General features: G+C 38.4%; 2 protein-coding genes and 1 long non-coding RNA gene across 3 annotated transcripts in view; 2 read left to right on the top strand and 1 right to left on the bottom strand.

The window, feature by feature from the left end:
• Positions 1 to 1,344: 1,344 nt before the first annotated feature.
• LOC119265940 lies at positions 1,345 to 3,000 on the bottom strand. Its single transcript, XR_005131769.1, has 4 exons — positions 2,800 to 3,000; positions 2,465 to 2,656; positions 1,808 to 1,898; positions 1,345 to 1,485 (listed from the first exon to the last, which is right to left on the bottom strand). It is a non-coding gene; the product is annotated as an uncharacterized LOC119265940 (long non-coding RNA).
• A 1,691-nt stretch (positions 3,001 to 4,691) lies between these two features.
• Positions 4,692 to 8,376, top strand: c18h5orf63 (chromosome 18 C5orf63 homolog). Its single transcript, XM_037547060.1, has 4 exons — positions 4,692 to 4,803; positions 7,265 to 7,371; positions 7,478 to 7,534; positions 7,662 to 8,376. Exons 2-4 carry the CDS (start codon positions 7,267 to 7,269, stop codon positions 7,833 to 7,835), a joined length of 336 nt encoding a protein of 111 aa, XP_037402957.1. The 5' UTR covers positions 4,692 to 4,803; positions 7,265 to 7,266; the 3' UTR covers positions 7,836 to 8,376.
• Positions 8,377 to 10,983: 2,607 nt separating this feature from the next.
• The window catches only part of marchf3 (E3 ubiquitin-protein ligase MARCHF3), a 35,463-nt gene continuing 19,913 nt past the window's right edge, over positions 10,984 to 26,533 (top strand). Inside the window, exon 1 of the mRNA XM_017692502.2 lies at positions 10,984 to 11,130. The gene's annotated coding sequence lies outside the window, so the exon portion shown is untranslated. The remainder of the gene's footprint in view (positions 11,131 to 26,533) is intronic.

The raw sequence follows: 26,533 nt of genomic DNA, 5'->3' as shown, positions 1-26,533 counted from the left end.
TGGATGTTACATGTTATGTTAGTGATTTTTGTTGTTTATATAAATATTTGTTAGTTTAGTATTTTTAATTGAAGATTTCTGTTTATCGATATGAACAACAAGCATCATGACCACAATCAAGCCTCCGTATGTCCATGTGAAGACTCCCACCTATATGAGACATTAACAAGATGGTTTCTGAGTTTACAAAGACCCACTGGTCCACCAATCAGATAGAAGGTTTAGGTTCTAAGCTTATAATGGCACATGGAGCTTGGTGATTGACACACAAATTGGCTCTATTTAAAACCAGACTAGGGCTTGAACGTAATCCTTCTCAGTGTTTGGGGGTCAGTTTACTTTCACTTTCCTGGGTGTAAGTGACAGCTGTGAGGACAGAGTGGGATTAGGACACTTTCCAGGGTCAGCCCAGTAGACCAGAGACTTAATACTGTACCACTCACCTGGTCATTCTGCTTACGCACTTGAGGAATTAGAGCAAAGTTAAAACTGATACAGACAGCCAGAATGTAACACACAGCCCTAATCCACTGAACTCTACCCTTAATGACACCTGTACACATATACTGGTTGCAAGGCATTGCTTCTGGTGCACTGCTGGATAAGCTGAATGGATTATAATACATAGAGAAGAAAATGTCTGAAATTCCACCGCTATGTAGATCTTACTATAAACAAGAACACGACATATTTTCTCACAAAAGGAGACCTCAGAAAATACAGTACATCTGTACTGAAAAAGCAATGCACTGAATTTTCTTGATTCTTTCAGCAAGCAATAACTGTGCTGATGTAATATATTTTAAATATTTATAAATGTATATATTATTGTGCATATTTGAATCAAGAAAATTCAATGCATCACTTTATTCATTCATCCATTCCCAATACCCAAACAGCACACACAGTATTATTAGCATCCAGTATTATAGGGCACCCAATTGCACAGTTACAAATGCACCATATGGGCTGTTTCCGCCGGAGGGATAGGGTGGGTAAATTTCAGGATCTTAATACTTGCAGATTAGTCATTACGTCCTGGAAGGGCTTAACACATGTTCATTCAAACATATGCATTATAATGCATTATGGCCTACGGGCTTTCTCAGGAACTACCACAAAATCACTTTATAAGATACATAAAAATTAAACAAATGCAACTTTGACACTGCCACACATACATCTCTACCACATATGTGTTTCTAAGGGCAGTCGTGTAAAACGTACCATTGCATACTATATTTACATGTACTGCCATGCACATTTTTAATGCATGCAGTTTTCATTTTGATATTACATATAAGTAAATTTCCTGAATGCCAACATGTATACAATATCCATATCCAACCAGTTACGCAATACCGCACTGGACTCTTTAAACTAAAATTGACTAGTTGGTAAGGACTCACTTCATGCCCTTGTCCTTTGAATGATGTCTTGCAGAGAACATTCCAGAGTGAAGGTATTCCATTTTCAGACAAGAGCCTGAAAATTAAACAAAGGTAACAATGTGCATGAAGTGTACACACTGACCTGTAGAGGGCGGCGATGAAGTTTTGTTTGCAAAAAAAAAGTTGGTTTTGATTACCTTTTAATCTTTTACACAATAGATATTAAGTTACTGCTCACAAATTTTGAAAACATGAATTCTTAATCATACATTCAGTAATTTTTTTTCATATATATTTTATATCCTTATACACCTGGAAATGTAATTGCAATGCTCATAAACTGTCATTGTAAGTATATTAATAATAATATTATGTAATATAAAACGATTGTAAATGATGCAACATTTCTTACTGACTTTTCCACATCCAGAGCAGCATGAGGCACATCCTTCTGCATTACCGGCTCTTCTTCCATCTGAGACAAGAGTAAACCACCAATCTTTTGTTCTGGAGAAAAGTCAAAGAAAATGTGTTCAATAAAATGATGCATTACATGTCAATAACAGTCTCTTATTCTGATCAAAGACTGCAGTGTTCCTGATTGTGTGTGTGTGTGTGTGTGTGTATGTGTATATGTATGTATATATATATATATATATATATATATATATATATATATATATATATATATATATACAGTCTGTGTGCATTTGTAGCTGTGACAGATTAACATAAGAATGTACAATATGAAATATGAGTGCACATGAAAATTGCGTTACTGTCTTTAAAAAGGTATACATGTATGTCATACACAAAGTGTACATATGCAGCATAATATTATGTACAGTCCTATCTCACACCAAGTTATACTCTGAATAGTATTTATGTAACTGTGCAGTTGTACAATGTTTTGTCTTTAATATTCTAGCAGCCATCTCAGGGGGAGAGAGTGTGGGGAATGGGGGGGGGGGTGGTTCTAAGCCCACATCATTATTCTACAATAAAGAGGAAAGCATAACCATGCATCATAAACTTGTAACTACAAAACATAAGCAGATAAAACATGAACCCACCCTCTTCAAGAGATGTGCTGGATGTCCCGGGAGCTTCTCCGGGTAACTGTGTAAGAACTGGAGACAGTGGAGGAGGAAGCGGCTGGTATTTCTCATCGTCCAGGTTTTCGTACAGAGCTGGGACTGTAATATGGTAATCATCAGGCGCGCTGCACATCCCTGCGGGTTGGAGACATTCCACAGCAGTGTCGCCTGACAGCCGCACAAAATAGCAATGATTATATTCGTTAAAATAGTCCATTTTAACAATCTAATTTAAACGTTGCAGCTCCTAATAAATGAATGCAAACCCACGCAGTACTGAGCTCCCAGTGCAGTGAGGGTGCAGAGCTCACCTGTGTCTGTAAACGCTGCTGCACTGCTGCTCTCCACGTGGCGCTCAGAACCCAAACAAACTCCGACATGCGTCACATCGCTGCTATTAAGTCCTATTGGTGCTGTAGTAGTAGGCTACTCTGCTCAGTCACCCATATGCATGATGCAAAAGACAGAAATAGCCGAGCCCCCACTGGTTACAGACGTTATGTAACACTGGTTTGAATTGATAATGCCGTAATAGGCCATACACACACTGAACGATGCTCACAGCAACACTGCAGCTGCATGACAGGCTCTAAAGGCAGAGCAGGGCCAAATCCTGAGCAAAGTGTTCAGAAAGCCATGTCTATCCTTTTTGTATGTCCTGCTCTGACAGTTTTTTTTTCTTTAAAGCTACACTGAAAACGCAATGCAGAGTTTACATGCTTCAAATGTGTCCTTCATCTCCACATGAATTAAATTTATGACATCAGCACAATCATCAGCACCAAAAGACGCAACCATGATGATAAAATGGGGAAATATATGCAACCAAGCAAATTTAAAGCATCACTTTTTTCAAGCGTAGAAAACTTTATGTGGTTCCAGTGAGAGGATAATTCAGCTTTTATTATGGAGGCTTATCAGGCTTAATGCAATTAAGCAGACTAATAAATGAAAATAATAATAATAATAAAAAAAATGAAAAATATTGGGTCTTGTTAGTTTGGAGATAAAGCCAGAGAGGCCAGGTTGAGATGGTTTGGACATGTGTTGAGGAGGAATAGTGGATATATTGGGCAAAGAATGTTGGAGATGGAGCTGCCGGGTTGAAGGAGAAGAGGTAGACCTCAGAGAAGGTTTATGGATGTAGTGAAGGTGGACATGGAGATGGTTGGTGTGAAAGTAGAGGAGGCAATGGAAAGGGCAAGATGGAGGCAGATGATCCGCTGTGGTGACCCCTAAAGGGAGCAGCCGAAAGAAGAAGAAGAAGAAGAAGAAGAAGAAGAAGATTGGGTCTTGTTGCATCCAGTTTATTGCTTACCATTATCTTTAAAGAGGAACCCCGTTGATTTTTCATGAATCCTATATAATTCGGTAGTTGAGGTGTAAACAGAGTCATTCAGTGTAGTTTGGTGTGAAATGCTTTATTGTGGAGAAACTTGCTGAGTCAGAATTGGTTAAAGGAACCAGACGTCTGAAAGGTTTAGAGACTCTGAAAGCTCCCTTCACAGAAAGCTATTAAATGAACTGGAAAGATATATGCTGCCTGATGTCTGCCACATTGCTTTATGATAGTTTGTGATCAAGTTTTAGCCTAAAATGTACTGTAATCCAATCATGGCAGAGGGATCCACGCAGGGGTACATTCTAAGGTCCCTACAGGAAACTTGTTTTTTTTTTTCTTCTTCAGATTTATGACTTTTCTTACATCATCAACATTAAATACAAAGACTCAGAAGACACGTGTAGGTTTACTGGTGGTTTTGGATAGTAAATACAATATCTTTTTGTAGAATGGTGATCACCACCACTACTATAAAGTTTCTTTACACTGAACACTTTCACCCCTCTTTCAATGACTGAATTATTTAGAAATTTAGAAAAATGGATGGAATTCCCCTTTCACTAGACTCGCAGACCAGTACGATTATACGGGCATATTTTTACGTTTAGGAGCGAAAGGTGCAATGTTATCTTTCTTAAAGTCACTGCCAACCTTGCTATCAGCTAAACTAGCCTCACTACAGCCTTACAGTCTACAAAACCCCAAACCTCGGATGTATTAATAACGCAATATACGCCTTTTTAGGAATATTTTTGTCTTAAGAATATGCGTGAAAACGTTTCTTTAATGCTTCACTGATCCTGTATAAACGCGAGCAGAGCTCAGCTAAATTTGAGTTTAGCGCATCGCTGCTGGCAGCTCGGTTATCAAATAGGAAAACTCTCCATGAGAGGAAGTCGCGCTTCTGCCTCCCAATAGAAACACGCCTCAGAAGCAGCACAGCCCACTCTTTTCCTGCACTCTTTTAAGAGAGGTAAGCCCGCTAAAAGAGCCAAAAACAAGCCACTCAGAATGTTTTACTCTTGTTTTTGGAGGCTGCGGAGGTAGCAGCACTGGGTGTCGGTTTATGTTGAGAGTGCTGGTAAAGGAAGTCCGGATACGGTCTATTCTTATCCCCCCAGGACGCAGCTCGCTAATGCAGTGCTAAAAATATTTGTCGCAGCCGAGTATTGCGTATGTGGGCTACGCACCTACGCACATCGGTGCTACCGTTTTTAAACTTGATCTAATTTCTCCAGGATTAACCCACTGTGTTATATTTTATAGCCGGCGCAGGGAATGAATTACGGTTGTTCCTCGTGGGTTTCGGTTACACGTTGTCTGCAGACGTCACGCTGAATTCAGTCCCACGTGGACGAGCAGACCACAGCGTTTATGTTAAGCTGGATTCAGACGTTGCCTGTTTTTCTGTTTTTGGTTTATTTGCGTAACTAAGCTGCTACCTGTAGGTTTTGGTGCACTTATAAAAAATTGGCTCACTCGACGCAGACATTACGGACCATTATAACCTATGTATGAGTAGCTAACGTCAGCCAGTTCCAGCAAAGGTTATAATTCATCTGATATTTACAGATAAATATAGCTTTAAACATTAGAATATTACCATTTCAAACACTGTCGTGTGATGTTTTTGGCATGTTACGGTCACGTGCCCCTGATAACCTCTCTTTCAACCTTGCTGTCGTTGCTGTGGGAAACCGCCAGCTCCTTTGAAGTGCCTTTACCCCTTGTCCTGATTGGTCGACTAAGAAAAGAAGCCGTTGACGTCATTGAACGCTTTTTCTGAAGTTTTTCGCTTTATTTTGAGCACACACAAACTTATAAGTAAAAGCGTAACATTTACATATCAAACTGAATTTCTTTGTGAGACGTCAACAGAGAAAAGGCAAAAAAGAAAAAAAATACCATTTAGTTTCACATAAAATTGAAAAGCTTTAGCACAACATTTCTTGTTTTGCTGCAGGTGTAAATTCACTACTGAAGCTCTGTAATTACACAGATCCATGTGTACAAATATCATATGTTTTCTGGCAAATTTCATCATATGTGTGTATAATTTACCTGTTATTATGATCAAGTTTATTATGAAGTGCTCATCAGGGTCATCAAAAATAATAAACTACAGTGGCTTTTAGGGGGGGAGTTGTATCCATCTGCAGGGCTGTAGCAGTGCAACTTTAGTCACTATGTAACATCTTATCCGGAGCTGAGAGTACTGAGCTATACTGTGGCTCTGCTGTTACTCCACTCGATGCAGACATACCATTATAACCTATATATGAATAGCTAATGTTAGTTATGTTAAAGGTTGTAGTTCATCTGAAACGTATAGTGATCATCAGTATCAGATTTTACAATACTGTCATGGTGTTATTGGCATATCACGATCACATAGCTCCTGATAACCTCTCTTTATACTCTTGCTGACCATTGCTATGGGAAACCACCAGCACCTGTGAAGTGTTTTTACTTCTTGTCTTGAGAAGTTGTGAAGGTCACTGAGTTTTTTAAGAAAATTTGAACTTTTTGTAGTTTTGAGGACAAAAAAAAAACCTAAAACAGCTGACTGCATCCTGTTAAAAGCAGTGTTTCAAAATGTCTGCATAATTAAATGGTCGAATTTGTATAGAACATTTCCAATTCAAATTTCTTTACTTCATGCAATGTCAATATAGCCATTTTATTTCCTACCCAAAACAAATGTTTTCTAAATTTCTAGATATAATGGTAAAATAGAATTTGAATCGGTGTTTAGGTCTCAAATGTGAAAACAACATTATAGTGATGAAGATAACAATAGCAGATTATTCTTTTACATCCTCGAAAGATGCATCATTAGCCAAGTTTTCTTTAAATGCTCTCAATTCTCTTGCAATCACCCGATTAATATGCTTGAGAAAGGGGTTCATAGCACAACTGTTGTGACAAAATGTGCTTCTGCATGCTGCGTGCAATTATACATTTCCACCAGAGAGGTCACCAAGTCCCCAAATCTTACATAGTGTAGCTTTACAGAAAATACTGTTGTTGTGCGGGGATTCATTCTCATAAACAAATGTCAACATAAGAAGCATCAATACTTTATTATAAGTCTGCCTTACTCCTAGTGCTCAGCGGATTCCAACACCAGCAACAGCAACAAACATGACAAACTATCCATCTAGCTGTGCTAGCTTGAGTCTCCTATTAAGAATGGTTAAAGAGGATACAGTGTAAAAAATCAGCACTTATAGCTGGCTAATTAGTGGAATGATGGGATGCCAATCAGTCTGTATAAATGTATGTGGCGTGTGAATTTCACTGACACACCACTTTAGCTACTCAGTAACATGCTACGTGTATATTACGCATAGCCTGCAGTAGTAACTTCACATGTTTGGGTGATAAATGTCAGAGTCAGCACATTTTTCATGTAGGATCTATTGAATTTCCAGACATGCTTACCCTGCTCCCAAGGCTTCTACATCAGACGAAAAATCATCACTTCCTCAGGAGATGCTGCTCACAGAGGCCCTTACCTGTTTTAACTCTTTTCACTAAGGTAAAAGCAATTAGAGCTGTAGATTAATGCATTTAAATGTTGCATTATGTTTCTTCTGTAGTATGTGGAACAATAAACAAATTGCTATATTGTCCTTTTTTTGCAGGATCCGTGTCCCTTGTGTGATGAAGCAAAAGAAGTGCTCGAACCATATAAACACAAGGTGAGCTTAATTTTAACATTTTTTGGTTAAGCCAGTGTTTTCTCTGGCTACATTTTCATATGCTTTGTAAATTCTGTTATTATGATTTATCTCCAGCACTTTTATATGGTTGTTTGGCCTTGTTAAGTTTGTGTTGCAGGAGGTTGACATCAGTCTTCCCGAGAACAGTGTGTGGCATGACAGATACAAGTACGACATCCCAGTCTTTCATTTGAATGGACAGTTTTTGATGATGCATCGAGTGAACACAAACATTTTGGAAAAGGGTCTGGCAAAAGCAGAGAGACAGACCACTCAGTAATGTACAAGTGTGACATAGACCTGTACTATTCCTCAGACTTTCCAGTGACACAGTGTGGTTCATCAGTATTAAGTAAAGAGTTTAATGTTAACTGCTCCATTTTTGCACTTTAATCATTTCTCCAGAGGCTGATAAAGCCTGCAGCCATATTCAAGTGAAAGTATTGATATAATGAATGACCCAAGAAGATTTTAGAGTAAAAATGTATCCGGTCCAAAAACTGAAGTACTGATTTCCCAAAAGATCTGAAGTGAAACATCTTAAGACATCCACCATCTAGCCATATGGAGGTGTGTTAGGTGATATCCTTCTCTTTTAGGAATCTTTTTGATTGAAAATAAAAAGCTACAGCTTGATAGTGAGATCTACAGCAAAGCAGTCCAGGCACAGGACCAAAAGAACAGAATGTTTACAGTTGTTTACAACCACTTACAGTACTGAGTTGCCGTTTTCAAAGCTCTTCACACATATTAACTTAACTACACTCTGGACCAAATCATATTTTTTTTCTAGCATTAATAAAAAATGCATTCCAAAGTTTTTTCATGCTCTTCTCTCTCAGTCTCAGCCTTTAGCAAACCGGATTTTCGTAGCTCACTTTGTAAATGCTTGTATACACTGTTACAAAACTGTTACACTGAAGTCCAAAGCCTAACATGAACATAAACAAGAGAGAAGGAGAACTTGCTGTCTGAATCAGAGATATTTACACCTGAGCTAATGTTCAACACAGGTGTTGAACGTCTAAAATAGGGTCACTTCTGAAGTAATTTTTTGATGGGCAGTCCAGCAGGGGCCCAGCAAATAAGATACATATTCATGTAAGTGCGAGAAGACTTTAGGTGTGAAGTTGTTGAGGACGTGGTCAAGTGATGCAGACCAAGTTTAGCAACATTTACAGTAGCTGTGTTTCTTTGCTGTATAATGTAATGTGCCACATACGTCTATGGTTTCACATATGGTTTTCTTACTTACAATACAATAAGCCATCCTATTTTGTTACATTTTTAAAGTGTCATTTCTTACTTGCTGTGAAAAGTGGTTGGTTAGGTCAGCCTAAAAAAATACGATTCAAATCAGCTTCTGCCCCTTTTCACATTTTACAGTTTTGTTTACATGATTAGCTAAAGAGCAATAAACTAATTATAATATGAAACAAAACTGCAGAGCAAAGAACTTTAATACCTGATTGATTTGCTTAAAATATTGGATGTTTTTAGGGTTTCTGAGGTGCTTGTGCTGTTATTAGTGAAGTATTCCTGTTGTACGTACAGTAGTGTTCTTGTTTTTAATAGAATTTTTTTTTGGCTGTAGCGCATTTAAGGCACAAAATGAACAGTTTGTGCTTGAGGTCCATGTCTCTGCAGAGAAGAGTCAGATAAAAAAGTTAATCTGGTACTGAAAGATGCTTCTTATTGATTAATGCCTCCAAAAGCTACATCACAGAAGGTTATTACACGAAATGGCTATGATTATGCTGCCTGATTCCTGAGGCATTGTTTTATGGATGTTCTGAGATAAGGTGAGGTCTTTAGTTTAATAAAAAAAAAAAAAAGTGTTACAAGCACAACACACACACACACACACACACACACACACATCTTCTAAATCGCTTCTCCTTATTGGTTGTGGGGATGCTGGAGCCTGTCCCAGCTGTTACATGCAAAACAGCATGAGATAAAATGATACCCAAAGAGTAGTTGAATTATGCAGATTTATTTTAATCAGTGGAGCTCATATTATGGAAAAACAAATTTTCCTCACTATTTTTAAAATGTTGATGTCATATGTAAACAATGAAGTTTCAAAATGTACCATTCACTGTCCAGTCCGCATAAGGAAACAGCTGCATTTTGAGTTAACTGTTTTTGTGATGGCATGAAACATAACACATTTACACACCTCCACATTTAGCCTAGTTTAGTCACATCATTCACACTGAAATTAGGAGGAGTGGTTCAGCCTAAACTGCCTTTTGAACAATGTGCAATAGAATAGCTAATCAGAACAGAGATCATATATGTCTCTTTTTCTGGTTTGTTGAAAAATCAGATTTACACTTTTCACTTTTTTTGGTACCAATATCCAACTCCTTGCACATCATGCAGCAATATGGATGTTACATGTTATGTTAGTGATTTTTGTTGTTTATATAAATATTTGTTAGTTTAGTATTTTTAATTGAAGATTTCTGTTTATCGATATGAACAACAAGCATCATGACCACAATCAAGCCTCCGTATGTCCATGTGAAGTTTTATCCTTGTTTTTTTATTTTTATAGTTCACAGAAAGTTATAATGTGTCCTAAACCACATGGCCAAGCCCACGCAGCATTGTTGAAGACCTTCATTTGGCTTGAGTGGGTGGAGAGAAGATTTGGTTGTCTGTTTACCGTTTAGTGTTCCTTAACAACTAGTAGCTCCAGCACGGAACTAAAGCAAAATTTGGATGCCAGACACGTCTAAGTTCATTGACTGTCTGTGCACTTAAAAAGATGGTTCTTCATGGGTTCTTCAGTTAAGGCAGCGATTCCATTTATATAGAGTGAGTCTATCTATATAGAACCATGTCATGCTTATGTGGTTCTTTGCACGGTGAAATGGTTCTTCAGATTGATGGAGAATGTGCTGTGTAACGTTTTTGTATAGCACCAAAAATAGTTCTTCTATAGAAGAAGCCTTTTTCGGTGCTATATAGAACAATTTCCAACATGTACAACAGTCTCCGTCAATCTAAAGAACCATTTCAACATCTCAAGAACCATCTAAGCATATAATAGTTCTATACAGAACTCAAGGTTCTAAACAGAGCCATTGTCCTTGCTAAATAACCCTTGAAGACCCATGTGTATGGGGTTGTGGAAGACACACTTACATGTGGGTTTTGGCCAAAAACAGCAAGGATAATGGAAGTAGTTATTACCCACCTCTGCATTTGATGGGCTGTGTTTACACTACTTTCATGCCAGCTTGTGTGCTAACCCTCATGGCCCACCATACACTGTAGCTCTGTGGCTGAAACGGCCAGCAGGAAGCGCGCGTGTCTTACTTTGCTTTGGCCTCTCATTGGCCGCTGGTATGTAGTGGGAAGCTTCTGATTGGCTGAGTCAAGCCGTCACACGGAATGTGCCGCTGGTGAGACAGGCAGGCAGGCAGGCAGGCAGGCAGCCGTGCACTCAACAGCTGAGTGAAACGCACCAGAGCTGCACAACGCGCTGTATCTTGAATTGTTCATAGGAGAAAATAACAGTGACATCGCTGGAGTGTTTAACGAGTGTTAACCCGGTTGTTAAGGTAAGTTGTACACAGTTTTCGCTATTTGTTTAGGTCTTATTTCCTTTGCTTTCGTTTAGTCCAAAATAACCTGTCAGGATGGACTGGATTGCAGTGACTGCCCGTGGGAAATCATCTTGGCTCTACTAAAACGTGACAAAAATGGAAACAGTTCAGGCCGATTCCGTTCTCACAGCCAACGGACATCACTGCGTCACCTCACCACACGTAAAGCTGTCATCTTAAACTGCAGACATGACTTGTTAAATCGGTACTTTTTAACGCTGACACTGTAAAAGTGCTCCGTATTCAAGTATATCCCGTGTTCTGCGTGGCTTAGAGGACCTCCTGAGTTTCTACCTCGTTAGTTATGACCTGTGTGCGCTTAACACATTTGTTGAGCCAACTCGGTGCAGTGCATTCCTCCTGCTCTCTCAGCTGCTCCTGTATTTCCTCAATCAGCTGAGGACCACCAAGACAGCCTCCTGACACTAACTCAGATTTTCCTGTATACCTCACCTACAGACTGCACTCGTAAACAATAGACGAAGTGAAACTGACAGAAAGGGGAAATCCCAGGTTTACATTTTGAGGCAGTCTTACTTTACATACATTTGCCAGGTACTGTGCTCCTGTTGAGTGAAATTGCTCTGAATTCAGGCCGTGTAATGACTTCAACACATCGCTTTGTGCTCTTCAGACACTGTTTTTATATGAAAAACCCTGTGGTTTCCTGTTAGCTAGTGGCTGTGGTGACTTGGGCATTGGAACTTACTGTTGCTGTCGCTTTCTTGCCCAACTCTCAGCAAAACTGGCTGTTGGTTATTGTGCAATTGCCTTTGTAGAGTTGAACCAAAAATACACAGACAACCAAATTGGTGTGGGTTAATACATTCAAATAGAAATACATATATGCCTGAGTTTCTTTGCACAGTAAGGGTGCATGGATGAATGGCTTATTATTGTATGTCTTTAGGCATGCAGTGTGTTTGTTGCTGGCAGAGTTCTAAGATAAAGATCAGGGTATTACAATCCAGAAAACTGAAACAACAGTCCTAATACTAGTACTAGTGTGCTGTAATCATCTTTCAAAGGCAGCTGCAAATACTAAGCAATGCCTGTATTCTGGTCTAAAAGAGGCTGATACCAGTACTGTGATGTGACATTCATTTCATCTTATGTTACTTTGTGAAACTGGACATTTCATTAGTGGGTGAGCACTGGCAAGCTTGACACACTTGAGATGGGCAAGAGTGATAAGATATAATACACCTACATCCATGAAAGGAGATAAACTCAAACAGAAAGCCTGGTATTGTTGCTTGGTCTTGACAGGTACTTGAGGGCCAGTACTCCAATTTATGTCTTGTATGTTACTCTGGCCAAGATGGCAAAGCACACCATGCAGGCAAATGGAGCAAGATTTGGTTTAATGTGGCTATTAATAATTATATCACCATCAGGGCCTTTGATGTAGGCATTTTTGACATTTGTTTGTTGCAAGTTCTCTGTGACTAAAATACACTGGGGCTTAACTTAAAGGGCAAAATGAAAAATGTAACCATTACTACATCTGTTGTAAACATGCTTAATCGCTGCAGTAATCTCCAGAGTGAGATTTTCAGGTTTAAAGACCCTTCTGATGATGTATCTTGAAAGTGGGAAGTGGGTTTTTGAAAAACTGCAACTGCTTTGATGTGGATTTTTTAGTTAGCTGATGTTTGCAGAAGGAACACGGATAGGTAGTGTTATTTTGGGGAAGCCATATGTATTCTTGCAGCTTTACAATGCAGAGAATAGATTGCTCAAACGAAATGGCTCGCCAGATGAGTTGGACAACAAACTGAAAAGAAGTTAGCAAGGTTACCTGATTGTCTAGATACCTTTTCTCAGTTTTACTTCATTTTTTAATGAAAGAATACAAAATCTGTCTCTGACATGCATTTTGTTTTGAATTGCTCGTTCAATCACATTTTACATTTCTAAGAATTTTGTTTGTCAGCTTGGTTGTGTTTAGTAGCCCATAGATCATTGCTGAGGCTAGTAGTCAGGATTGGTTGATACTACAGGAATTCCCAGTAGTTGTATGATTCATTTACATGACACATGAAGACCATGTTAGTAAGAGAACGCTAAAGAATGAAAACGGAAGCCGATGTTCTGCCAATCATACATGCTCAATATATCAGGCAATAATGACATTAATGCAGCCGTATACATATTTCACCATGCTTGATACATTTTCAGTTTCTTAGTAGTACAAGTTTTTTTCATGTTACTACAGTGAAATAATCATATCTAATACTTACATAGCTAAAAGTGTAAGATGTGTGAACATTTGCACAAAATCCCTCTGATAACTGTTTCTATTCTATTATTCTGACTGGATTCAGAGTGATTTTTTTAAAGAGTTACTCAGTAATGCATTCCATATTTTCATCAGTACTTATGGAAAATCCTCCTCTTGCGTGATTTCTCTTCCTCTTTGTTTCTCTTTTTTTGTATGGACATTTCCTGCACTTCATTCCAAGAAACCAAGTTCACAAGCACATCCTAAAAACACACCCCAATGTCAAACTGAGACACTGCTTAAATGAGCAGGCTGTATTTTCTTTGTAGCCTGCTTTCTCTTGAGGGGGCGTTTTGAGAATGGTTAGGCCAAAGCCTCTTGGCAAACAGCTATTCATACATAATCATAGACTTGCTGTGAAATTGATGCATTGGTAAGCAATGTTGTGTCATGGATGGGTTCAGCACAGAGCCTGCAAAGAGCCATGCACAGTAGCAACAAGTACAGCATGCGCCAGAGTGCCATTCAGAGTCAAAAGCAAAAGAAAAGATGTGAAACTCCCCTGTCATTATGATGACTTAAGGATTCAAACAATGCTCACATATTAACTGGACTTTTCTAGCACATATTAGTAGACTGGGGTACCATTAAAGAAGTTTTTTTTTTTCAATGAGCAAAATTTGGTCATAAAAGTTCATTTTTGCAGAAAAAAAAAACAAAACATAAGGAGTATCCAACCAGTATTCAAGAAGTTTAACATTTGGTCTTCTTAAAATATATACTTTTGCCTGAATGCCTTTAGGCATTTAGTTAACAACTTAAGTAGAGTGTTTTTCCCTTTTTACCTTTTTACCTTTTTGCTTTTAGGGTTACCACTTTATTAATGCTTAAATGTGTTACAAGGTGTCAATGTGCCATGCGTACTTAAGAAAGTCCAAATGATGTGCTCCCAGAGATAATCCACCCCCTCCACCCCCTGATAGGCAAAACTTTAAGCATGAATGAAGAACGCCTTTTATCCAACTGTCTCTGTAGGCCCGCCTCAGGTCACTTTAATTATCTTCATATCAGTCAAAAAACATTTGCAATGATAAGCATACATGGCTTGTCTTTGCAAGATCCTTGCTTGCTGAGAGGCCTCCTGGACTGCGGCTGCAATGGCAGTTTGTGGTGATCTGGGTGTAAGTATTGCACATCATAGGCAGTTGAGACTATAAGCCAGAAGAGCCACAAGCTTACCAGGCTTCAGAGCTTTAAACATGGGTGTGATCTGTGCATCTACACCTGGCATCCATGCAGAAGAGTTTGAAGTCGAGGGACATACCTGGGGAAAAATACCAGAAAGACCATGAAGATTTCCTCTAGGTATTCTCTCCAGGCTGTAGTGGCCAGATTCTTTTATGCTCACCTGCTGCCATGCTAGATCACACATGTGAAAAGAAGGCATTGTAGGCATCAGGAATAACCCTTGTATATTCTCAGTTGGTGAGAAATAGGAAAGGTCTGGCATGCTAAGATGCTAGAGTTGGTGGCATATCCTGGTCTAAACAGCACCTGAGTGCTGTGTGCTTCTCAGTCAAAGTCTTTGAGATATCAGCTTCCAAGCTTGTCTCTAGACCATAAAGGTACTTCTGCGTGTTCAAGTCAATCAGAACCTGCCATAGATCATCTGAACTAGAGCCTGGACACAACTAACAATGGCCTGAATTGAGTAAGGGATAAGTTACTTGTAGCTCCATTAGTGTGTTTGAGGACACTGACAGAAGCTCCATGAGGTTGAACAGATGTAGCAGCTACTGCTACCACATAAGCTTTTGGGTAGGGTTCAGGAGCCTGGCAGACCAGCACTGACTCTGCAACGTGAAGATCCAACAGCAACTGCCATAGATCTGGTAAGGTATTTTGAGTTGGAGGTGCTGAAATTTTAAGCAGCATATAAGTGACAAGAGAGTCATGCCATACAAATGAGTCATTTCATGCATTTTTTAATTTGAATTTTTAGATAATTTACATCAAATAGAACACATGTTATAAAGTGACAGACCATGACAATATTCACATTGAACTTACACATCATTATATTGAAATGAGCTGAGCAGCAACCAATCAGATTATTGGTAATTATGGGTTCACGCCTATGGGCTCAAGCTTAGGGACCCAGCCTTGGGACTGGAAGGTCGCCGGTTCGATCCCCTTAGCCAAGTGCCTTGAGTAAGGCACCTAACCCCCAAGTTTTCCCCGGATGCTGTGGGTAGGGTTGCCCACCGCTCTGGGCATGTGTGCTCACAGCTCACAGTGTTTCACTGCATGGATGGGTCAAAATGCGGAGGTGAAATTTCCCCATGTTGGTACCAGTATGGTGCCAAGACAACCTGATAAAATATATTTCTCCATCCTTGCACATTGTATATTGCATGTGTATTACTGACTGTGTCATATGTCTTGTCATTTTAGATTGTGGGAGAGAAAACAAACAATTTTGTGACTTTCTTTCTGTTCCATAAAATAGTCAATATTTAATCCTGATCTTTTAGATCTTCTTTGTTTGAAGTTAAAGTCCTCTTCTTAGGAGGCAGATGCCCTATCTTGGTGACATCATAATACCATTGATAAACAAACATGATGTTTTTGTGGCCTGACTTATCCCTGCTTATATGCTCTAAATGGTGCAAGCATATTGTCAGACAGTTAATCTCAAGCTGCTATAATCTCTTGGTGGTTTGATATTACATAGAGCTTGGACAGTCGATTGAGTTATATGTCAACTAATGCTTGGACTAGAATGTTAACCTCTTCTCATTGATACTAATCTCTCCCTGGAAAGGAGCTTAGCTTATCTCACTGACATGTCATGTTCTTACTCTTGAGACAAATGCACTACAATTTTGTTTATCTCTTCAATATCAAACACAAAAAAGCTTCATGCTTGATTTTATCATAGACAAACATCGAGGTCTGGATCATATCTGTTCAAATAATGTTTTCTGAGATCAACTTAATGATACTTAAGATGGTATATTGTATGTGTATACCATGATGTAGGCACAATGTTTTTGTCAAAATTTACGCGTCTCACTACATTTAATGTGTAGTAGGGAAAAGCAGGACGCAACATAACATGCGATAAAATGTAACACACCCTTCTAAAGTGGTGAAGCAGATTTTAGTAGAACATGTCTTTGGTTGTCGTCTTGTATTGCCATAGCCACTTCATATGCACATTTTCACAGCAATCACACAAATAGTTCTTTGTATTCATCCTAAGGACTCTTTCTTCATATATACACTATAAAAAATTACTTTTGTCATGTTTGTAAGTGTTTTTGATTACCGATTTGTGTGTACAAGTCACAGAATTTACACTAATCTTGTGTTATATTGCATCAGCCACTCTACTGGTGACTGTAATATCACATCATTTTGATACATGTAAACAATTCACAGTGTAAGCTAGCTAGGCTACTGCTTTGTGTGAACAGCAAGAACTAGAAGTGCTCTTGTTGTGAAAATGTTTGTTGATGAGGTGGCTGTGGAATACGAGAAGATGACCGTAGCTAACCAGTATCAAGTGTAGCCTCCACACAAAGGGGCTCCCAAAGTAAACAAAGAGAAGTCAGTACTTTCCCATACATTTAAAACAGTCAAATTTTTGGAACTTTTTAAATGATAACACTTACACGTTTGACTTTTTGGCTGAAATGTCTATAAACGATAGGTACATAGGTGCTCAAAACAGAGTTTAGGTCCTCATTTGTAGCAGAGACGTATAGGAAGCTAAACATTGTTAAAATGGCTCAATACTTGTTAAAAGATTTAGCAAAAACCCTGGCTAATATGGTTTAGTCAATATACCCGACTTGGCTAAAACAGTTATATGTCTGGTTTAAATATTATTAATTTTAGAACACTTGTGTGTGGCTATATGGCTCTATTATCAGGTCTTATGCTTGCTGTGTAAACTGTTGAATGATATTACTGTTACAGACATCCAGTTCAGTGATGTATGTGTTCCTGATTTATGTATTTGTGTATGGACATCTTTTCCCCTATCAGCTGAACTTTGCATTGCCTACTTATGATAATGTAATTCATAGAATGAGTTTGGTGTGATTATCTTCTTTGTAAGCTGAGTGCAGTTCAAATTATAGGGATTTTTTATTTATTACAAACTTAAGAACCTCACTGTGCGCTCTTAGAGATGTTTGTGTTTTTCTCTTAGCAGATTTTTTTTTCATGAGCAGGCATTTTAGTCAGTTATGGATACAAGTGGTGAAAGCAGTAATCATCCAAAGCGCTGGCATCCAGGGATTAAAACATTCTGAGAGGATTAGAGTAGTTTGCCGGTGTTCAAAAGAGAGACAAGCTCCAAAACAAAAGAGAGAAATCCTCTGTTCTGACCTGATTAATACCCAGCAGGCAGCAGAGGCATGCAGTAACACTGGCACCATCCACAGCATCTACCAGCCATGCCTACATTCACCCATATTCCCCTCTGCTCACTGGCTCCGTTCAGGACATATTTATATCCACATAATTGCTACAGATGAACCGTACCAGAACAGCTGGCACGACTTAGCTCATATCAACAATGCTTTAGCTGCGGGTTTGCAACCATGAAGGGTGAATGTTTATTAAAAAGGCCAGATCACAGTCATTATGGTGGGTAGCTGAGCTGAAGTACTTGATGGAAAATGCTGAAGGCATGTCTTGAAATTTGTTACGTGAAAGAGCTGCAACTTTTCAGCTGTAACAAAAACAGTAGACAACAATGTTAGCAGGACCTGGTAGATTTGTGTATTATAAAAGTATCATACTATTTCAGGCAAGTGCCAATACTTCCAGTTTTATTAAAAAAAAATATTGTAAATGTATAATTATGCATTGATCTGAAGGTGCTGATTAAACTACATTCATTTAAGAATGGATTCTAATCAATTAATTGACAACTAAAATAATAGTATTCAATAAAATATTTGTCCATTAAACATTTGGGCCGTTTTCAAATGTAAAAATCAAATAAAATTTGTGATATTTTTGTTGAACACTCAAACAATTGGGTCCGATTTCAAACCATTAAGGGTTTAAAGATCTTAACATCAAGTAGATAAAGTAACTTGACTTGCAGACAGCCTTTTACAGAAAGAAGAGTCAGTATTGTTCCACTCATTGTTTGCTTTGTGTTGAATGTGAGACCAGATGTTCTCCTTAGGGTTAAAACCTAGACTGGCCAGCCTAAACCCATCAATAAACACAATTATATTTTTTGCAGTTCCTCTACTCATAAATGTGTGTTCAGTGAAAATAAATTGTACCAAAGTAATCAATATCTTGCATTTTTCTATATTGCGTTTTCTGCCCTGAGGTCCAAGTATTGTTTATGTGAATTTATGTACCAAAAGCTGCCATCATTCATTTTTACATGACCGTTTTAAATGTCTCATCACTTTATGAACAAAGAAGACACACATTCCTATTCAGTCAAATAAAATGTAGTCATGAGTAGCACATACAGACCTTGTTACCTCAATATAAATATCAGTTACTGATGGATGTTTTTTAAACATTTCAGTGCAAATTCTTTGGAGTTTTCCTTAGACAAAACACATAGATTTCATTCATTTAAATGTACTTTAATTCATCTTTGTTCATTTTATGTGAACAGGACAACAAAATGTATTAATTCAACCCCTTCAAATCAAATGCTTATTACATACCAAGCCTTATTACTCACTAACCACTGGGATGTCAGTGCAAACTGACGTTATGGAATGTGTAATACAAATTGCGGCCTGCTGGTGGGCTGTGGTCATTTAAGGGGTTAATGTAAACATACTTTCAACTTGTAAGTAATTGGATCATTTTTGAGTGTTTTATAAGAAGGATGTTTTGTTACTGTGCCTTTAAAACTGACATATGTAAATGATCTCTGTTCTGATTGGCTGCATTGTATTGTGGCTGCATTCAAAAAGCAGTTTGGACTGAAACACTTACATTTACATATTTGGCAGACGCTCTTATTCAGAACATTATCATGTTACAGTGGAAAGCGAATGCAGGACTGGGAGTCTTGTCGAAGAACTTTTACTGATATAGTGTTAGATGCTTGCCCAGGTGGAGAATCAAACCCCAGACTGCCACATGGAGGCCTTAACTGCCCTTCATGAATAGGTATATATAGGTAAATGTGTTTTTGTGACTACAAAAGCAATGGATTCAAAACAAGTTTTTGCAATTACTTTAAACTTTATACTTTATTTGCACTTTCTTTCTGCTTATATACTTTAGACTGGGGAGTGAAAGATATATTTTGAAACCTTTACAGTTCTTATATCAAACTATTTAATTTCAAAACATGATGTGATATATAAAACCATGATATGGGCCCTGTAAGACTTCATGTTGAACTTGTATAAAGAATGGTAATCAGTTTGAATTATTACAAGCTAAGAGATTTACACTCCCGCTGCCTGGCATTTCATGATTCATCATGCCACTAGCATATACACACTGTCACACTGCACAATGAGTGAGCATTCGGTGATGTTCTATTTTGGGTCCAGAGACATAATAAGATCATATAAAGATCAAGACTGGCCCCCGGAAATATACAGATGCCGCTGGGCTTTGGTCCTTTCCAGCAAACCCATTTCTAATCAGACGGCAGTGTGGGCAGCCATTAGGGATGATTTGCTGGAGGAGGGTCCTGAGAGCAGCCGAGCGAGCTGGGCTGAGGTTATTGGATGTGGTCAGTGGGGTTGTGGAAACGGCCTGTCTCAGGGTGTGGGAGCTTCTATTTTTAAGCCCCTCTGGTCTTTTTCCCACACTGCTGTGGAGCCAAGAATGTAGAAAGGAGAACTCTGACTGAACCAAGCAGAGTAAGACATGATAGGCTCACTGTAGATCCATATGTGGAAATAGGGATGGATGGTGTAATGATATTATATTGCTTTCACAAAAAATTGTCATAATAAGTTCACTCAGCATAGCAGAAAAATGACCAACTACTTGTTTTAATTAAAGAGCAATTTAGAACAGCCTACAAAGTGGTATAGTGTTGATTTTTATCTATAGTTGGGAGATGACAGAGTTATCCATGCCTTACCAGTTTGGGGTAATATCTTTCAGTAATGTAGTCACTTTCTCCTGTAACAACGTAGTGTAGCACATTACAGTAAATTATTATAATCACATTATAGTTATTAACTAAATAACTTTGATATGAATTATACACTTATTGAGCACTTTATTACACCTACCCTGTATCTAAATTTATTGCTTATTTTGATAAGTGTGCACAATAAAGATAGGTAGGTCCATATGCATGATGCATGTGAAACATTCATTTCCTCTACATAGATTATCCTTGTTTGTCTTTGTAAGTAATTTACATGCACATGTGTTAATTGTGACACCTGACTAGATGACTGTGATTGTGAATATGAGCAGCACAGAGTGACCATGGGAAGCCGTGCATGCCTGGCGAGCAGTATGTCGAAACATCAACTGTTGCATAAAGATCCTCGTGGTGAAGAAGAGCAATGACCATCTCATCTGAACACACCAGACTTGATTTTTACTTAGAAACAGCTCTGTAAGCTTCACATTATGTTAAGAAAGATTTCAGTGTGAGGTAGCAGTTTTTAGACTGTTTCTAAAAGGTGTTTTCTAGGTTTTAAGCAGTGGTAGTGAAAGGCCTTTTAAGCAATGTTTACTGTAAACTTTAAATAAAGTACTGAAAGCACTGATTGGTTCACTTGTGCTTTTCAGGTGGTACAGACTGTGTGGATTTTAGAGAGTAACATAGAAACATAGAAAAATTAAGGAGTATCTAAGTAAGACTGTGTATCATGAAAATGTCTTTAGATATAGCAATATGATATTTTTGCTATACTATCCGCCCTAATATGAAAGTCAGTGATGGGTTTGAGGGCTTAGCTGGCTTTCAATTACCTGTAGCACACCAGAATAAACTTTGAATGTGTAGCAATGTACCTCTTCTCACATGCACTAAAAAGCTTGTTTGGACAAGCTAGCGTTATAAGTGTGTGATCTTGTCCACCTCTAAATATAGAGACAGACATCATCAGATAATGACTAAGCTTAAGTCACCACTTTGAGAAAATCCAGTCCCTCTTGCCCTGCCACTTTATCTTAAAAGCTTCAGTGTATAGGGGACAAAAAAACTGTGATCTCAGCCTCGATTGTACAAATAGTCGCACTAATTGGTCACTTAGGGGTCAGGGGAGGCTTTTACATGGGGCATTTTCTTATCCAAGCATCAAAATAACAGTATAAGGACAAAACATAGTTTTATCAGTTAATGCCTTCTGCTGCTATGCATTCGCTGTGTCGTCACAAGATGGGAATGTAAGCAGACCAACGACGGAATAAACTTCCTGCTGTCTTATCACTTTCAGTGCTTCTAGCAAACTAGTGCATATTATTTGCTCTTAGGCTAAGAGATTTGGTAAAGGTCTAACGTACACAGACACATTCATCATACACAATATGTATTATGATTTTTGGTATTTTGGAGGTTTGAGAAGCTGGAACAGACAAAATGGGTAAGCGGAGTAATAATTCATGAATAAACTTTAAGTTGCCTTAATAAAGCTGGTGTCATGAAGGTGGTTGCTAAAGTGTTGCTAGGCAGATGGTATGGTATCTCAGGTGGATGCTTAGGTGTTGCTAGGCTGTTGCCATGGAATCCCAGGTGTGCTAATTTGGATGTGTGAGTTTGTATGTAATGTCTATGGGGGGCAGTGATGGAGTCTTTGTGATATTATTTGTGATTGTTAGGTTGAATTTTCTCATCATTCTGCCAAAGGTTTAATGAACACAGTAACAAAAACTGTATAAGAGACCAGACAGAGTTATGTATATGATCAGGCAAGGTTTTGTGGTTGAAGCTCAAATTCTGTAACCCTTGAAAACTGTATAAAGTAAAATAAAATGAAGAACAGTAAATAACTGAGCCAACTTATGGATTAATTATATGATAAAGTTTAAGTACAATTATTTTTTGTCTTTGTAACATATGAGCAAGCAAGCAAACATTTAATAAACTGTTTTTATTGTGTTTAAATGATATTTAAAAATAGTGTTTAAACAGCTTTTAAATAGGAAAGCTGAAATTGTGGTGTGTGCTTATCTTGGCACAGCCGTGGAGAGTTGCTGGAAGTTCTCACCTCTCATTTCTCACTAGCAGCTCAACACAGTCACAACATTTCACACACAGGAGCCAACAATGTCCTAGTTAATCTGATAGATGATATTATATTGTCTAAAAATATCTGAGTCAATTTCTATTCTGACAGCAGAATGGCCACTAGACAACCTGCAGGAAAAAAATAGCAAAAATAATCTTTTTACAAAAGAAAAGAGAAAAAATTCAAACCATCCATCCATTGTCTAAGCCGCTTCTCCGTCAGGGTCGCGGGGGGGGTGCTGGAGCCTATCCCAGTCTTCGGGCGAAAGGCAGGATACACCCTGGACAGGTCGCCAGTCCATCGCAGGGCAGACAGACAGTCACTCACACACTCACACCTAGGGGCAATTTAGCACGTCCAAGTGGCCTGACAGCATGTCTTTGGACTGCGGGAGGAAACCGAAGAACCCGGAAGAAACCCACGCAGACATGGGGAGAACATGCAAACTCCACACAGAGAGGACCCCGGTCACCCGGCTGGGGAATCGAACCCAGGCCCTCCTTGCTGTGAGGCAACAGCGCTACCCACCACGCCACCATGCTGCCCCAAAATTCAAGCCAGTGGTTAAAAAATATATTAAAAAATGCAGTATAATGAGTTGAGATCCAGTCTGTTACTTATTACTATGTGGTTTATGCAGTTACCATACACAGCTGGTTGTTTATAGAGGCTCTGCCACATTGTCCACCCTTATCTTTGGCTGAGGTCAGATAAGTTCTGCTAAACACCCAGATATTTCACAGACGTGCTTGGAGTTGGCAGCTTATTCCTTTGCCCCGGCTTTTATGAGCTGCCCACAGGCAAACGCTCAGTGAATAGATGAAAAGAGAGAAGCCTGAACTAGATGAGCTCCGGCTGGCCAGCTGGCCCTCTGGAGTTCACAGCTGTGACAGGCATGCGGCCCTGGCATCCCAACAGCTTTACACCCCCGACCGAGGATGCACACTGGCAGGCCTCCTCGCACCCAACCATACACACTGTCACACACATGACGGTTTCTTGTGCAACCATTACTACTGTGATCTTCACCACTGCAGGTTTGTTATTATCTTAAAGGGCCTGTGTCTTACATCTTTCTTGTGTTTTTGCTTGTGGTCCACTGATAATGTGTGTGGGTTTGTGTACCAAAACAGTCATAATTCATTTTTACATATCATTTGTGATTGGCTGCCTGTATTGTGCTGTATTGGCTGTCTATATTGTACACCGAAATGCTCCTTGTAACTTGTGAATGAATGATTAAACAGCTGTAGGGCAAATCTGTGGGCATACAAACTTTAACAAAGTTAACTTACTTCATTAAAATCCATTTTTCATGTTACAACCTCTTTAACACATAGAAATCTAGAGTTATTATGGCTGTTTCCATTACATATGTTTTAAATGTAATTGTATAATGAATTGCATGGTAATGGTAATTTCCTCCCATTTATAGTTTGCGTCAACACTTTCAAGTCTGTACTTCCAATTTTTTACCAACTTCTTTGACCTGAATGTTTATGTGATTCCACCCAAATGAGGTCCACATGAACTTACAGTAATGTAAGATTATACGGTGATATACAATAACATTCAAAAGTTTGGAATCACTTGTTATATTTAATTCTAAATATAGATTTAATTCTTATAAACTAGACGCCAAAAGGTATCCATTTGGCTTCATTAGATACTAAAATGAGACGTATGATTTGGAATTTAAAAATATTAAAATATATAAAATACTTTAGAAATTGTTCAAATTAGACAAAAAACACTTGGGTGGATGTCAGTATACTTAGGGGCAAGTATAGTCCATGTGTGGAAAACTGCAATGATTTATGGTTATTACACACTCTAAATAATCAATGTACATTGTTTTGTAGATTCTAAATATGAATTATTCTAGATATAAATAACCTCATTCTGTTAAATGGCATTGTCAGTCATTTTTAGAAGCTTCTGCAGCTTTCTTCATCATTCTGGAAATGATTAGTTTTGTCTGTGGTGAGTCCTCCCTCTGACCAATACTCTGCAGTGCTAGCCAGTGTACACATTCTCCTTGTGTTCTCCTCCAAGCATGTTGAGTTGTATTGCGACACTGCGTTAGGAACCTTCCTAGGGCATGATGGTGTTTCATTGGTCTTGGAGGAAGAATGTGTTAGCCTTCACCCTCCCAGCTTGGTAGCATCATGTGATTGGGGGTGATCTAACTAGCAGGTGGAGCTGGCAGAGACTACATTTAAGAGACAAAGGGGTGAATATAATAAAAGAAAGAAATCGCATGGGAATAGTATACTGAAATAATGTCATACATTTATCTGAAACCAATTGGTTTTATATTGTTAAAACTTTGAAAAGTATTGTGTATTTGTATTGAAGTGCACTAATTTATATTGTAATATGTATTAATAATACTAATTGCTTTTACCCCAAGACCCTTTCTTTCTTGGTTCCAGGTTCTTGGATGCGATACAATTGGATTAAATACATTGGATTTAGTTCAAACTCTGTGCCCACGTCTGCTATTTGTGTCTTTGTATCTGTGGACATACTAATGAGCCCTGTGGACATACTAATGATACCAACAGCCTCTGTTCAATTAGTGAAGCCTGAATTATGCAGTAAATGGGTTTGATTGGACAGGGTCAAATCTCCCCACAGCGCCAGAGGACCTGTTTTTGCAGTGTCAGCTTTTACGTGTGTGGGTGTGAAAGTGGAGCAGTGTGTGTGTGTGTGTGTGTGTGTGTGTGTGTGTGTGTGTGTGTGTGTGTGTGTGTGTGTGTGAGTGAGTGACGGAATAGTCTAAGGGCATGGAGCTTCAGTAGAACTCCCTCCCTGTTTATCATAGCAGGCTAAGCATCTTATCTGAGGCAGACAGTCTTCCACTCCGTCACTCTCTTTCTCTTGATCTTTTCTTCCTCACTCTCTCTATCTCTCTCCCTCTCCTGCTCTTTTTAGCTGCTTTTAGTCAGAAACAGAAACTCATTCTGTCACTCATCTGCTTGTGCATTTGCACTTAATCTCTAGCTTTGTAGAAATGTGGCTGCTGTCCATGTGATTACGTCTACATGAGACTAAGTAAACACACCTGACACAGATGCTCATAGTTTTTTCTCATCATGCTGCCACTTCAGTGCTTAATGCTAAGTACTGAACTGTTGTTTAAAGCTGTTTTACTGACAGAATTGCAAGAATTTGTAATGACAGATGCAAATAATTACAAATATACAAATAATGCTTAACACTTTGAAGCCTAGGTTAAATGTTCAGTTAGCATAAAACTATATGACTATATGACATATAACTATGTAATTACTTAAAATAAATTTCATGAATGAGGTTCATTTTTACTTAAGTCAAATTTTTATGGATTGTGCTTTCGTAATTGCCATTTTGACTTCTAAAATATATTTGTGAGAAATAGTGAGTCATTAACATTTAGTTTCCTGTTTGGGTTCAGTTTCTTTATGAGGACAACATCTGTACCTCTTGCTCAAACCTCTCACTCTAGAGCCTTTTTTCATTTTATTTTAAACCAAAAAGAACCAGCTTTGTTTTCTATGCTGATAGATGCTTAATATACTAAAACATTACACTGCAGTTCCACTCAGTACTTCATTAGTTTTGACTTGCTACTTCACTATTTATGCTCAGGTTTTTTTTTTTTGCTAGAATACACCCAAGACACCAAAATAGCAATACCCTTACTTGATTGTGGATTTAAGCAACTTTTCTCAACTCTGGTACCAAATCTGAAAGTAATATGTATTTATGTGTGGATCTAAAATTATATGTATATAATATTTATGTGTGGATCTAAATACAGGTCCTTAAGATTTAAGGAGTTTATAATCTTATAACAATATCACAAACTTACAAAGAGTTGACTTACTTTTCCATTTAAAAGGCATGTTTTCAGTTAAAGCCTTTGCCACTGAGCGTGCTC

The sequence above is a fragment of the Pygocentrus nattereri genome, chromosome 18 (assembly GCF_015220715.1).
Source record: "Pygocentrus nattereri isolate fPygNat1 chromosome 18, fPygNat1.pri, whole genome shotgun sequence".
Classification (NCBI taxonomy): Eukaryota; Metazoa; Chordata; class Actinopteri; order Characiformes; family Serrasalmidae; genus Pygocentrus; species Pygocentrus nattereri.
The sequence above is the reverse complement of the archived record's forward strand: the minus strand, read 5'-3'. Positions and strand labels throughout refer to the sequence as shown.